This window comes from Megalobrama amblycephala, linkage group LG8, assembly GCF_018812025.1.
Source record: "Megalobrama amblycephala isolate DHTTF-2021 linkage group LG8, ASM1881202v1, whole genome shotgun sequence".
Taxonomy (NCBI): domain Eukaryota; kingdom Metazoa; phylum Chordata; class Actinopteri; order Cypriniformes; family Xenocyprididae; genus Megalobrama; species Megalobrama amblycephala.
In genome coordinates this window covers 29,223,455-29,239,863 of record NC_063051.1, presented here as the reverse complement: position 1 = coordinate 29,239,863, position 16,409 = coordinate 29,223,455, and the positions used below count along the sequence as shown (strand labels likewise).

Below are 16,409 nucleotides of genomic sequence, written 5' to 3'. Positions count from 1 at the left end.
CATTGAAAGAACATTTTATAATCTAAAGAATCTTTTTTTTTCCACTATAGAAGAACCTTTTGTGCAACCTTTTGACAGGCTTCATGGATGTTAAAGGTTCTTCACTGAACCATCAATGGCAATAAAGGACCTTTCTTTTAAAAAAAATAATTTTAAAATAAACTGAAGTACTTTTAATTCGTAAGGTTATTCAACGGATCATCGGAAAATAGACATGACCTCATCTTTATTTATTATATAAACAACTTTTTTTCCCCAAAGTTTCAGGTTTTTTTCCCTTTGTTTTTTGCCTTTACTTTCTTTTTTTGTTTCAATAGCAACCAGAGCTTCTAACAACCTTGTGTGTGTCAGTACAGTATTTATACACTGTTACAGTGATACATAATTACTTATACAGTGAAAAAAGAATTTAATCATACCGCCCATCACTACATTTTGTAATAGAGAAAGAGCCTAAAATATTCTGAAAATGAACAAGATTACAAAAGTAAGTTTCTATGGCACATGAACATCCCCTTGATTTCTGATCATTTGAGGTGAATTTGATTTGCAAAAACATCTCAGGTTATGCATGTAACCATGATTTCCTTGAGAAGGGGAATAAGATACTGCGTCCCCTACACTATAAAAAGTAATACGCTAAATCTACTCCATTATGAGAGGGATGTAGAAAGAGCATTTAGCCCAAAGTATAATTTACTTTTTACACATACTCAAGGGTCAGCGTACAGTGTGTGTGACGCAAATTTTGTCATCAGAAGAGTACATGTGTACTGTATGTGCACCGCTGGATTTTTGTAACCGCACATACTTTGTATGCACAGGTCGCACATGCGCATTTAATTTTTTTTTTCAGTAATTAGTTTATCCACAAGGTGGCAACCATGCCCTCGATTCACAAGGTTTGAAGAAAACCTGCATAAACAGAACAGACCGGAACGCATGCAAGCTACAGCGTCAATGGAGGGCTACATAGATGAGAGATTGTGCGAAGAGGTTAGAAAGTACCCTCATTTGTACAACTCTAGCATGAAAGAATACAAATATATTTACATAGATTGGCGAGAGATTGCTGCGTATGCATTGAACGCCTGTGTACGCGTACAAGTCAAGTGAAGTATACTTTGTGAGGCTGTGCGTTCGACTCTAGCGTATGCATAGCGAAGTATACCCAGGGCTTTTGGGTGAAATGCTGTTGACTCTTCAAAGAAGCTGGATGGATGCATTCCCCATAGCGCCATCTACACTGTAAAAAGTAATGCGCTCTATCTACTCAATAAAATTGTGGCAACAGATTACAAGCAATATTATTAATTAAATTTAACATATAAGAATTTAGTTAGAATTAATCAAATTAATTTCTTAAAAACAACCATTTAAAAATGGGTAAAATTAACAAACAGCATTAAAAAAACACAAACTTACATAAAAAGCAACTAAATGAAACACTGATCATCATAATGGTGACCAAACATTTTCAATAAAATCAACATCAGCATCTAAACCACCCAAGCAGCGTGAGTTCCCATTCAAAAGGGAAGTAACACTACACTGTAAAAAAAAGATTTTTTGAAGTTGTAAATAAAACTACGATTATTGGAGTATAGGTTTTATAAGAAAATATTATTTTAGTCTTCTTAAAAAATTTCACATTTAATTCAGTGTGTTACTTGCCAACTCTTTGTAATTATTGCACAAATTGTTTCAACACCAACTTTTTCAGTGTATTAGTGAAAATGTAAAAAGTTGTGGCAAAACTTTCTAAGTACAGCTCAAATGAGGAGAAAGATATAGTATATTTCACAGGTTTTAAGTATCTCATGGAGGACAGCCAATATATGACATTTTCTTTTCTCCAGGTTGGCCCTACTTAGAAATCTATTCCTATTAGTACAAGTTAACTATGTGACAACCGGCAGAGAAACATTTTGGAAACAAAGTTCCAAGAACATCAACATGACTGTCCAATAATAGGACTGAAGTTCCAATAACAGAACTGAAAAAAGCCCAGTCAGCAGAATGAGGTGTAGCATAGCGTGCAGTTAACTGTCTGATTGGACAGAATCCTTCATGCCTGACTAAAGATTTTCCATGTTTCTATGCATTATTTTCTGTTTACTCTAACCCTGTTGCATCAGAAATAACACACACATACACAGCACACTCACTCCACATACCCACAGCAATATCACCTACTCAAAATAAACAGGCAGAAGTGTGAACAGGCATTGCAAAATCCAAGATCATTCAAAGAAATAAATACAACTTTTTGTTCGTACACATATCTAAATTTTCAAGGTGCATGAACTTCTGGTTATGTGTTGCATATAATTCCTGTCGGTGGAGTTTACCCTGTCTAAGCATTCACATTCGCAGGGAGGTAGACAATTTACAGTTGAGTTGAAGAAAGAGTTAAAAGTTCAAGACAACACAGCTCGTCATAGCTCAGCAGTCATCTTGACCTGTCAGTTCTTCAGTTGCTTTCTATTTTTTTTTTTTCTTGAAACCTACCTGGAAAATGCCGTCTCCCCCTTTCCTCTCTCTATTCTTAGATCCAGGCCTGAACAGTCATGAGGTCAGGGGGTTCTGGTAGGGATGTTTAGAAATGTGCTCTTCTAAACACAGGAAGTGCAGTGTAGGGAGACAACAGGAAGTAAAGGGACTATACAATACAGAGTGTTCCGCTTCAGACAGTATGGGGCCTTAAAGACACACTTTAAAATCCAAAAATCTAAAATCCAAAGCTACACCCTCATGGTGCTTGCTTGACATATATGGACCCTATAAAGGTCCTGATATACTCACAGCGAAGTTCTTTTTAGTTTTTCGCTTGGAGTAAAAGAAGTTCAAAATACCTTTGTAGCAGTATACTTTAAGTGAACATCCAGATGCCGCCCACACTGCTGGGATACAACAGATTGCTTTAAAGCTAGCAGCTTTACAGTATTAAACATTTCAATAAGAAGTATAACTTCAATTTATGCTACAAAGCAGCTCTTCAGTTTGTTAATTTTTACTCGCCTCTGACCTCAACGGGCTGAAAAGAAGAAATGAACCAGAGAAGATTTCCACGTCAAAGAAGGTGAAGCCCTAGAGCCACACCTATCTATTAAGTAATCACCATGGACCAATGGTAGTTCTTTTTTCTGAAAGGCTCGCTTTGGCAAGCTGTTTTGAATTCCTGAAACAAACTCTAAACGAACCTTGTTTTGGCCTGATTCTGTTCGAAATGACATCAAATCAGTTTGTTCTTCAATTTTGTTTGAAGTATAAAAAGACCCCTCTTATAGAAAGATGAATCTTTCAAATAAAGACAACTGAAAGATAAAATGGTTCTGCATGGATCCAGTGTGGATCTATTGTGTGAAACATCTCATAAGCCTGTGAGAGTCCCAGGATTGATGCCCCACCAAACACATACACCAATCCCCCGAGCTGGATCAAAGCAGGACGCAAGCCTTTCATAGCATCACAAGCACCCTGCTAATTAATGATCAAACCCTATTTGTACCTCACCCACCGAGAGCAGAACTGGCTCCCCTGCAAGAAGCCAGAGCACATGCTGTTAAGAGAGCCGTGGGCACGTGTACAACAACTCAAAGGGACAGATCATCCAAAAACACAAATTCTGATATGACTTATACTACTTATACTTTATTTGAACCTTGGTATGTTTTTTTTCCCTGAAAAACACAAAAGTAGCTATTGAACAGAATGTCCAAGTTGCTCTTTAGCATGCAAAGAAAGTACATAGTAACCGAGGCTGTCAAACTACTAAAAATCATGTGGTTCTCAACCTTTTGACTCAAAGCAAAATTTGCGTTTTTTTTTTTTTTTTTTTTCAGATTTTATGCTCACACCCAAAGTGTGCTCAGATAAAGCCACCTCTCAGTACTAAATTGAGTTATTTTTCTCTGCTTATTGCGCTTAAACAGTCAAATACACAAAAAATAATATCAAAATGTATTCACGTAAACACGGTCGGTTAAGTTTTAAGTGAATGTAAACAGTTGAGAAAAAAACCACATGCATAACAGTATAATGGATCTCTGCGTCAGGTCTTAAAGTGACAGCAGCCTAATATACCTGCTGCCAAATTATGAGATAATATTAAAAATATCTATATAGCAGTTAATATCTATATAGCAAAATTGTGGTCAGTGAAAATGCTGAATGGCTAGTAACTTTGAAAAACTACTAGGGACAGTGGCTGATGAGCAAAAAAGTTAATGACTACAATATATTATTAACATAAATTGGGAGTGTTGATACAGTATTTATAAATTAATCACAATTTGTTTTACGTTTTAAGAACTGTATGTTTTTTTTAAGTTACTGAGAGAAAATAAATAATTTCAGTCATCATTGTATATTTTTACTACGTTAGATTGTTTTAATATATTAATAATAATAATAATAATAATAATAATAGTAATTTAAATAATTTGAAGCCATCCTGCATCCCCCTCGGAAGTTTGCCGGCCCCTGGTTGAGAACCACAGCTATAAATGAAAGAAGTTTTATTTTTGGATGAACTATCCATTATTATTTCTGACAAAATCATTATTTTTGCAAGCAACAAATAAACTGCAAACATTTCATTTTGTTATAATAAATGTTTTGCAACTGACCGATTTTCAGAAGGGATCTTAAAAAGGTAAAATGTCAAACAGTAGAGCAAAGTGACACATGATCCATGTTTGTGGGTGGTGAATTTGTGTGAGACTCACCTTTTCCAGGTGGGAAAAAGCAGTCCATGTCGACACTACTGCGAGAGTGAGACACAGACAGGGTACTGCTGGGAACCAGACCCTCCAGAGGGGGTGAGTGTTCGGTGGTCCGCACGAGACACCAGCCGGGCCGTTCTCCAGACCTCTCCAACAGCTCGACAGTCTGACCTGACTGAATGCTCAACTCGCCCACTGAGCCCGCAACAAAGTCCTGCAGAACCACGGTCTGCTCACAGCCACCTGACAACTACAGAGAGAGACAGAGAGATACAGGTTTTAGCTTTCATTTTTAAAGAGAGAGAAAGTATGTGACAGAAAAAAAAAGAAAAGAAAAAAAAAAAGAATATATATATATATATATATATATATATATATATATATATATATATATATATATATATATATTTATTTATTTTTTTTTTAAATATCATTTATTCCTGGGATGGTAAAAGCTGAATTTTCAGCATCATTACTCCTGTCTTCAGTGTCATTTCTCATTATTATTATTGTTGAAAACAGTTTTTGCTGCTTTCTATTTTTGTGGAAACATTACCATTTAAAAGTTTGGGGAAAGTAAGATAAAAAAAAAAAATCAGCAAGGACAAATTAAACTGATCAAAAGCGAAAGTAAAAACATTTATAATGTTACAAAAGGTTTCCATTTCAAATAAATGCTGTTCTTTTGAACTTTCTATTTATAAAAAAAAATCTGAAAAAAAATCGCTTTGTTATTTTTGTATTGTTTTCAGAAAAAAATTAAGATTTCAACACAGATAAAAATTGGAAACCTTATTAATAATTGCATACCAAATAAATTTATAGGACCAAATCAGAATATTAGAAATATTTCTGAAGGATCATGTGACACTGAAGACTGGAGTAATGATTCTGAAAATTCAGCTTTGCATCACAGGAATAAATTACATTTTAAAATATATTAAAGTAAAAAACAGTTGTTTAATATGTTAATATTTCACAGTATTAGGTTTAATGCAATGCTTTTTTGAAGTCTTTATGATTTCGATGAGTCATTCATGCAAAATTTCACACAGGAAAAGTTCTCAAGAATTTTCTAGAACTGTATAAAACCGTCCCAGACGAAAAGAAAAACAGGGCAGGCTGTGAGAAATGAAGGATGGTCAGCCTGCAGAGAACAACCAGCTCACTGAACAAATACACACATCACCACCTGAGTCAAACTCACCATACAGTGACAGATAATCAATTCAACACCTCACACACATTCACAGGCACACAGAAACATGCTCTAATCTTCATCAAACACACCCACAGAAACTGAGCTAAAGACTTTGAGAAACAGGATGAGTAAGAGAGGAAAAGGCAGGTCTGAACAGCTGTTCTCCTATAGAGGTCTCTCCATCTCTGACCTCCTTCCTGACTACATCAAACTGTTAGACTGAGCTTTTGGGTGTCGACACAGGTTCTGTTCTGACCCAGCGTCCCACCCTAGACAGCACCGCTCCCTGAATGTAGTTATGTCTGAACCCCCCCTGTTCTGAGGCTCAAAACACGTTCATTAGAAAGATCAACTAAACAAAACTCACAGCCTTCCATATTAAACACTGGTTCACGTCAGCATTTGCTATCTTAGAGTGAGAAACCTCAAAACACTAACAAAAAAGTACCAAAAACTTCTGGGAGACAGTGTGTTTTTTTTTTTGGACATTTACTGTATTACAAAAACTGTTAACTTGAACAAAACCGAAAATCATTAACAAGACCTTTGTCTCAAAACACAGACAATAACTTTATTGATTCTCATTTGCTACATAAATCTACAACATTTCAAAAAACATTAAATATTAGATCAAATTAGCGCAAAATCAACTTTGCACTGCTGGCCACGATCGCATCAAGGATCAGCCAAATTTCCATGAGCATCAACAAACGTGGCTGTTAAGTGCTGAGATGAATTTTTGTGCAATATAGTGGTTTAAAAGAGAATTAAGTCAAATGCGCCTTTTACCCCGGTGCACCTTTAGCCCCATTGTACCACATATATATATATATATATATATATATATATATATATATATATATATATATATATATATATATATATATATATATATAATAAAAACAGAATGCAATGATGTGGAAGTTTCAAATTTCAATATTTTATTCAGAATACAACATAGATGACATATCAAATGTTTAAACTGAGAAAATGTATCATTTTAAGGGAAAAATAAGTTGATTTTAAATTTCTTGGCATCAACACATCACAAAAAAGTTGGGACAAGGCCATGTTTACCACTGTGTGGCATCCCCTCTTCTTTTTATAACAGTCTGCAAACATCTGGGGACTGAGGAGACAAGTTGCTCAAGTTTAGGAATAGGAATGTTGTCCCATTCTTGTCTAATACAGGCTTCTAGTTGCTCAACTGTCTTAGGTCTTCTTTGTCGCATCTTCCTCTTTATGATGCGCCAAATGTTCTCTAGGGGTGAAAGATCTGGACTGCAGGCTGGCCATTTCAGTACCCGGATCCTTCTTCTACGCAGCCATGGTGTTATAATTGATGCAGTAAGTGGTCTGGCATTGTCATGTTGGAAAATGCAAGGTCTTCCCTGAAAGAGACAATGTCTGGATGGGAGCATATGTTGTTCTAGAACTTGGATATACTTTTCAGCATTGATGGTGCCTTTCCAGATGTGTAAGCTGCCCATGCCACACGCACTCATGCAACCCCATACCATCAGAGATGCAGGCTTCTTAACTGAGCACTGATAACAACTTGGGTTGTCCTTGTCCTCTTTAGTCCGGATGACATGGCGTCCCAGTTTTCCAAAAAGAACTTCAAATTTTGATTCGTCTGACCACAGAACAGTTTTCCACTTTGCCACAGTCCATTTTAAATAAGCCTTGGCCCAGAGAAAACGCCTGCGCTTCTGGATCATGTTTAGATATGGCTTCTTTTTTGACCTATAGAGTTTTAGCCAGCAACGGCGAATGGCACGGTGGATTGTGTTCATCGACAAGTATTCCTGAGCCCATGTTGTGATTTCCATTACAGTAGCATTCCTGTATGTGATGCAGTGCCGTCTAAGGGCCCGAAGATCACGGGCATCCAGTATAGTTTTCCAGCCTTGACCCTTACGCACAGAGATTGGTCCAGATTCTCTGAATCATTGGATGATATTATGAACTGTAGATGATGATAACTTCAAACTCTTTGCAATTTTTCTCTGAGAAACTCCTTTCTGATATTGCTCCACTATTTTTCGCTGCAGCATTGGGGGAATTGGTGATCTTGACTTCTGAGAGACACTGCCACTCTGAGAGGCTCTTTTTATACCCAATCATGTTGCCAATTGACCTAATAAGTTGCAAATTGGTCCTCCAGCTGTTCCTACATTTAACTTTTCCGGTCTCTTATCGCTACCTGTCCCAACGTTTTTGGAATGTGTAGCTCTTATGAAATCCAAAATGAACCAATATTTAGCATGACATTTCAAAATGTCTCACTTTCAACATTTGATATGTTATCTATATTCTACTGTGAATAAAATATAAGTTTATGACATTTGTAAATTATTGCATTCCTTTTTTATTCACAATTTGTACAGTGTCCTGTACTTTTTTGGAATCGGGTTTGTATAAAACACCCAAATATTTGGCTAAAGCTAGTCTGTAATAATTATAATCATCCTAATTATAAAACTACAGCATAGTTTCTTAGTTTAAAACTAAGCATATAGGAGGTCCCCATCATGATACAAAAACAATTGTCTATGTGCTTCCTTTACTGTATGTTTATGCATGTATGCAAATGTGTCTTGCAATTTTTTTGTGTTAAATGTCTTGAATAATTGTGATGCATCTGTGAGAGTTATGTTTACGAGTGTGAATTAATTCTGTTCTCAAAGCTACAATGGAAATACAAGATATATAATTCTACATTTACAACTCGAGAGTCCCTGGAGAGCAAGGCTGAGATGAAGGAGTGTGTGTTTGGGTGGAGGAGAGAGATACGCCCTTCTCAGGGGAAATGCGGGGTGTTTTCCCTCCCTGATTCTTTACAGCTGGCCAGGAATTCCCGCCATATGGAACAGAGTATTCCATAGTGACAGAATTCCCAGCCATGAGGAAAGCATGATCCCCCACAGAGAATGAGACAGGGTGTTACATATGTGACATATGAGAACATTTAGCTTACGCTTTTCCTTTATTCACAACAGGCGTCAGGATTCAAGATCTACTAGTAACATATAAACGTGCAATTCTAGTAAAATGAATAACTTGTAGTAGAAGACACACAGATATGCTGATACTGTAACTACTTATGAACTACTTTTTTTATATTTTACATGAGTCACTATCATATAATAATAATAATAATAATAATAATAGGTAACAATTTGATAACTTTGACTATTATAAAGTAATTTACATCAATCATGGATACATTACATAATGTGTAAATCAGTAATATCCACTGAAATAATTAGAAATATTATTTTATATTTGTACATGTTCATTTTGTAAATTAACTACTGGTTTATGCATTACATTATATATTTTAAATAATGAATATATTTTAAATTATTTAAAAAATATATATATTACTAAAAATATTGCATACTATTATATATTTTTTTCTAATATTGTTTTTGTTTGCCAAAAACAGGAGTCCAGTTATTATTTATGATACTAATTATAAGATAGTGTATGTAGGTTTCAGCTTTACAAAATCTGACACACACAAACACATGGAGTAGAATATGAACAGCCACTCCCTCCTGAGCAACCCAAAAAACACAGTCCAAATGTGAGCTCATGCTTATGGGACAGAAAACACACACACACACAAACACAGACAGATGCACAGTGTACACTCCTATATTTAAAGTGCAAATGTCAGCAGACGCACATGAAATAATTTGACAGTGATTATGGGGAAAACACAGAGTACTATTACAGATAAATCAGAGTGTGATGTTACTAGTTGGGCTGAAAACTGGTACCTGCTACAGCCTGATTAAACAGCCACTAATGACTAAAAATCATTATTAAATACACTTTTTGATATTAAAGCAATTCAATTGTAAAACAAAAGAGGCAGTTTAAATGGATCTTAGTCAATATATAAATTGCTTTATAAATCATTAAAAACGTAAACCATAAATGAATGCTTTAATCCCAAAGTATATCCCAAGCAATATTGAAACAGACATACCGCCAAAGTTCCCTTTAAAACTAATACAAAACACATCTACAAAAAATTTTTACAATCCAATCAAAGTCAAAATCCCCATGAAATCCATCAGAAGCATGTGTACTCACAGGTCTGGTTCTCTTGGGTAGTCTGAAACTCCTCCACCTTGGCATGATTCTATCTGTACCGCTAATACAACCAACCAGATGTTAGACTGCCAACCAAATACGCCTTCTGATTGGCCGAAAGTCAGGTAGAAAATTGTCTAACCCAAGTGCTCGTTCCCAGAGTGTCACATGGAGCTAGTTACTGTACTCATCTCAACATGTTCTTTAGAGAGTACGGAGAACAGTTATTGAGCTGTCATATAGATCTACACAGCTGAGGAGTGTCGAGAGGGCTCTGCCCATATGGGAGAGACCGAGAGAAAGAGGAGGAAAACAAGCAGAGACTCCAAACAGAACAGACAGAAGTGAGAGAGGAAAAAAAAAAAATCAAATGAAAAGTCGCAACACTCCAAACTGAGCAAGGAAAGAGTAAGGTGTGTGTGAGATAAAGACAGAGAGCAAATAAGACTACTCACACACACACACACACACGTTGGGTTGTCATTTTATAGGGACATTCCATAGACATAATGATTTTTATACTGTACAAACTGTATATTATATCCCCTAACCCTAAACAAACCCTTCACAGAGAACTTTCTGCATTTTTACATTACAAAAAAAAAGAAAAGAAAAAAAATCACTTATTTTTTTGTTGTGATTTATAAGCTGTTTAAGGATTATGGATATTGTCATCTTTGTGGAGACATTTTGTCTCCATTAGGGTATACCTGGTATACCACACACACACACACACACACACACACACACACACACACACACACACACACACACGTCTGGTTCGCTATCTTTGCGGGGACTCTCCATAGGCGTAATGGTTTTTATACTGTACAAACTGTATATTCTATCCCCTTACAGTAACCCTACCACCAAACCACTAAACCTACCCATCACAGAAAACATTCAGCATTTTACATTTTCAAAAAAAAAATCGTTGTGTATGATTTATAAGCTTGTTTCCTCAAGGGGACCTCAATTTAGGTCCCCACGGTGACACGAGTCCACATGAGTCAGTCCACCAGGATAGAAAAACAAGGACACACACACACACACCAAAAAAAAAGGCAGACATCTACAGTTTATAAACAGATATTATACTTTCTAAAGACCAAACCAAACCTTAAGGCAACTCCTAAATTATTGTTATTATTTTGGCATTTAAAAAAATAAAAACAAACATTATTTGCTATGTTTTTGAATTATTTTAACCTTTGAAGATGACGTCAAAATGGAGGCTTTGTCAGATTTAGCTAACTTCTGGGGACAAATGCTGACACCATGCCAAACCATACTACCCAGAGACACAAACAAGTCAAGAAATGTCTAGTCTGTAAAAATAAGCAATATGAGAAGCCTATATATAGTGCTATATTTGAATGTCCATTGAGTCTCCCACACACACACACAGTCATACATACACACAAACCTCAAACCACAATGACATAAGAAGGCCTAGCAGTACAATAACACCAAAGAGACAGACCGCTAACAGAGAAGAGAAAGAAAAAAGACAGACAGGCAGAAAAATGAAAATTGTATGTGTAATTATGACTAATCGCTTGATTTGCAAGTTGCTTTGTTAAGCGACAAAAGCTTAATAAAATGTAAAACTCTTTTGACTAGCAGCAGGTTTTTTTCAGCAAACTCTGACAAAAAAATGATAGAGAATGACTAACATATAAAGTGACTTCTCAAGCACTTGTCTAAGCACGATATACATGCAGGTGTGCTAAAAAATGGCATGTTTATTTATACAAATGATCTCAAAACTCTTTTCTTAAAATAAAAAAAATCAATGCCATTAACCTCACAAACCATCGTTACTATACAACTGTTGCAAACAAACCCATCCCTGAGCAGCCAATCAGATTGGAGCTAGCGGTTATCGCCAACACTTGCCATTTCACAGTGTCAGACAGTCAGTGAACGGTCAGGGTGTGCCATCTAAGATGGAGACAAGTCCGTGTCCTGATGTAAACCACACAAACCACCGCAAAACAACCGATGGCAGGAGAGCGTGCTAGAAAAAGTGTTTCTAGGAAACAAGAGCTGCTGTTGACTCAGAGCTTTTTTGTCTGTAATTAGATGGTTGAATGAAACAAGAGCGGAGAGACTGGCCTGAGGTTAAGTGCAGGCGTAAGTAATCATAAAATTACAGCGAAATGACAGAGGGAGAGAAGAAGAGCAATGATACAGTTTTTGCCGCACTGGCATACTGGAAGAAATAACAGCGAATCAGAATCAAACTTAGTTGGACAGGGATAAATATTACATAACAAAAACAAGCCAACAAGAAAAGCAATAAAAGAAAACAAGCAAAAGTGAATCATCCTACACACAAAAATAACTATAATATTAATATTGTAAGTTTCAGTATGTTTTAGACAGCGCTCTCCGACATCATCATCAAAACAACAAATGAGGGAATATCTTTTGGGAGAATGGTTTCCTATTTTTATTTTTAAAGGGGACCTATTATGCCACTTTTTACAAGATGTAATGTAAGTCTCAGGTGTCCCTAAAATGTGTCTGTGAAGTTTCAGCTCAAAACAGATCATTATACTATGTTGTAAATGCCCATTTTTGAGTGTAAGGAAAAACATGCTGTTGCATGTTGTGCATGTGTCTTTAAAGGTGCAATATGTAAAAATTTCTGTCCGCTAGAGGCCTATTCAAAACAAAGGCGTAGCTTGATGACGCCAAGTTTGAGCGCGGAATTTTGGGACATGTGGTCTTCACCTCACAACCGGTGGAAAATAATCAGGATAGGACTCGGGCAGAAATCATGTTCATGGATGACATTATTAATGTTACTGTAGTATGAAGCAGAGCAGGACCGAGTGTTGTGGGAGCTGAACGAGGTCGCTGGAGCGATTGCGCAACACACGCCTCACGAGCAGCGGGACTTTTATTATGCCACAGTCGCCGGCGCCGCTTCCGCTTTTCCGGTCATGAGTATGAGGTAACGCAGCTCTGTTTATCATATTAGATACATTTGAGTGTGTTGAAAATGATGTTATATAACGTTACTCTGTGCTCGGCGGCTGTTATGAGACACTTGTTGCACACTGCAGTAAGATAGATCGATTTTAGAATATCATATTAAATGCTGGATGGCTTGTGTTGATAAATGGCATGGAATTAATTTTAAAACGTATTGTATGATGGAGAAAAATCTGTATTACTGTTACTAAAAATAAAGCTGCATCTGATTATGCTATGTTAGCTACTTCACTAAATAATGTTTTTCTCTGAGGCATGGTAAAGCATGGTACTCGCAAAACATCAAGAAAATTAGATTTAAACAATAAGACTAAATGTGTTGAGCATGTATAACAATAATTAGTTTTTCTGTGTATAAATATATCAAAACCCTTGTCTATTAAAACATGTAAATTTGGTGTTTCCATGGTTTCTTCAAAATAAAACCGGAAACCGAGGGTAACGCGGGTATGACGCAATTGACAGGCGACTCCTCACACGTCCCGGCCCACGTATCTCACGATTTACAAATAGTTGCAAACATTTGGGATATTGTAAGTACTCAAGTGAACAAAATATATAACACCTAGTGGTTTTTGGATATTTTACTGCAAAATTCTTACATATTGCACCTTTAAATGCAAATGAGCTGCTGCTCCCCACCCCACTTTCCAGAAGAGGGCGGAGCCTGTACAACTCGTGTCTCAGATACTCAGCCCAAAAACGAACAGAACATTTGTTTGGTTTTGATTATCATCTCTATCGCGGCCACGCTCACATGACATTGCAGTTCTTCATCATCATGAAAGTTAATTATTTGCATGCATTTAAACAGTGTAAACTTCAGATATATGGTTTTCTAAGCGCACACATCTGAAGCATGCGCACAAAAAGATGGCTGTCAGATGGCACGTCCTGTGAGTATTAAACTGATTTGTCTTACATGTTTTATTGCACTTAAACTGTCAAATATATATATACACAACACAGTCAGTTCACAACACAGTCAGTTATGTCTGTGAACGTAAACAGCAGGGAAAGAAATCATGTGTATAATAGATCTGTGTATTTAAGTGACAGCAGTGTGACATACAGTACCTACTGCTGTAAATGCTGTTAATATGAATCAAACGACAAAAGAAAAACAGAAAATCACTCACTGCTCTTGATTAAATAACTTTAGTATACATTTCTTACTTGAATGCTGCTGTTAAATGCTCTGGCGAGGAGATAAACATGGCGGACTGTGTACAGCTCACTCAGGGGAGGAGCTAAGCTAATAGGTCAGATTCCGTTACCAGTCGTGGGCGGGGCTTCCCCCTACTCTTGCGTAATCTGGAACCGCTCATTTGGAGAGACTGTTTATGATTTATGGAGATTATAAAAAAGGGAGTGGGTGGATTTTTACCATTATAGGCTGTGGACACACATCTGTGTTAAAACACCTTATAAAAGTGAATTTTACATAATAGGTCCCCTTTAAAGAAATTAATACTTTTATTCAGAAAGGATGTATTCAATTAATCAAAAGTCACAACAACATTTACAATGTAAAAAAAATATATATATTTCAGATAAATGCTATTGAACTTTTCTATTCAACAAAGAATCCTAAAAAAATGTTTAACACACACACACACACACACATACACACACCCACGCACACGCAGGAAGTTGCATGAGATAACAAGATTTAGCATATAGGGGAAGTTACTACCATTGGAAAGAGATATTATTTTTCACACAAACATATTTGAAACCTTATCCTCACACAAACTGGTTGACACCATTACATTTAAATTAAACATGATATGTGTTTTTGTAGTGTAGTTCTACCTTGTCACTATCTACAGTGTTCTGGGAGGTGCGGGAAGCGATGGAGATTGTGTCCGGCTGGCTGCTGGCATCACCCTGACTGTCCGCATCCTCAGTAGTTTCCCTTAAAGATGAAATAAATACTATAAACCTAACTTCCAATGTAATTACATACACAGTCTACTACAAAACACCTAGAAGAAAAGGCATTTGAGTTGTGCATTTTGGGAGTACAGATGTATTGATTTTCTTAATACAGAATAGAGAAGAATCTGAGCAGGGAATAAAAGAGAGCAGGTGGATGAGTTGAAATACCTCTTGCTGATGCTGCGCTGCCTGGCTGGGGTTTTGGGAGGGTGTATGGGCTCCTTTAGCGCCCCCTTCAGGTGGATTGTTCTCTCCTGAATCACCTCCCTGATGTTCCGGATCCACTCCTGTTTCACTTCTATACTGGAGGCCTTCAGGTGGATGAGATGATGTGTAAAAGACGGAAGAGGAGACAGAGAAGAGAAAATGCATGATTTCACAAGCGAGATTCGAACTTGCATCACCCAACTGAGTACAATGGCTCAAAGCATGTGCACCAGGGTCAGAACGGCTGAAAGCAAAATTAGCGCTGAGTGCGACAAAAATACCCAAGGTATTTGCAATATGGGGGCAAAAAAAATTCCTTGTAAAAATTGTTCAGGTTTTAATCTGTAATTTCTAAAACATTTGATATATTCCAATCCAAACAGGGCTGGCAATTGATTCAAATATTTAAATGTGATTAATATTAATTGGGAGTCTTTTTTTGCAGTACTTTCAGATCGTTCAGGATTGATAACTAAATAATAAGCCTTTGTGTAAATCACGTAGAATGAAACAGTTTATTTTTAATAAATATTTTACTTAATTTAATTAATCACATAAATTAAGCATTCATTTTGACAGTACTAATATTCATAATATCATGTGCTAGGTGTCATGTCTGTTTAGGATACAGTGTTATACTGTAGTGTATACTGAAAAAAAATGTGCATGAAAATAAAAATATTAATTTCTTACTCTGACATGCGTTAGCCACTAGGATGTTCTGACATCTCTATAGGTTTATCTAACACTAATACACACAGACAGACACATATATACATCTTACCTTAAGAACTGTTTTGTTGTCAGAAGTGGGAGTCCGACCGGCCCATAGAGCAAACTTACACGGATCACCTTCAATGTGTTCGGTGACTCCTAATTCTGATGTCTGTCAAAACACATTTGAATTCACACTACCACTAGCGACTTAATAAAGTGGGAAAAAGGTACTAAAGACCTCATTTTGCTGATGGTGTTTACACTTCTTGACAACGTGTCATCTTGAAGCTCCTTACCAGCAGCTTGTTTTTGTAAACATATTTGGTGCGTCCAGACGAGTCTTTCATCTCTTTACTGAAAACAAGGGAGAGCTCAAAGAGAAAGAGATGTCTGTCCCGGCCCTTGCGGATCAGAGATTTGGGGTCCCACACCTGGAAGGTGTCCTGTAGGATCAGCTCACCCTGTACGGCCAGGTTCTCATCAAAACCTGAAACCAAAACGACAAT

General features: G+C 36.6%; 1 protein-coding gene across 3 annotated transcripts in view; it reads right to left on the bottom strand.

Annotated features, from left to right (window-relative positions):
* Positions 1-16,409, bottom strand: part of kalrnb (kalirin RhoGEF kinase b) — a 111,744-nt gene that overhangs the window by 29,146 nt on the left and 66,189 nt on the right. For 2 of the 3 annotated variants that reach the window (XR_007186212.1, XM_048200441.1), the window contains exons 30-34: positions 16,200-16,390; positions 15,971-16,072; positions 15,148-15,290; positions 14,854-14,956; positions 4,731-4,977 (exon numbers count right to left, since the gene is read on the bottom strand). Coding sequence is in view for 2 of the 3 variants with exons in the window: in XM_048200441.1 (XP_048056398.1) it covers positions 4,731-4,977; positions 14,854-14,956; positions 15,148-15,290; positions 15,971-16,072; positions 16,200-16,390 (786 nt within the window). In the remaining variant the exon portion in view is untranslated. Of the gene's footprint in view, positions 1-4,730; positions 4,978-10,035; positions 10,269-14,853; positions 14,957-15,147; positions 15,291-15,970; positions 16,073-16,199; positions 16,391-16,409 lie in introns of those variants that run through there. The other variant, XM_048200442.1, reaches the window with a different exon arrangement.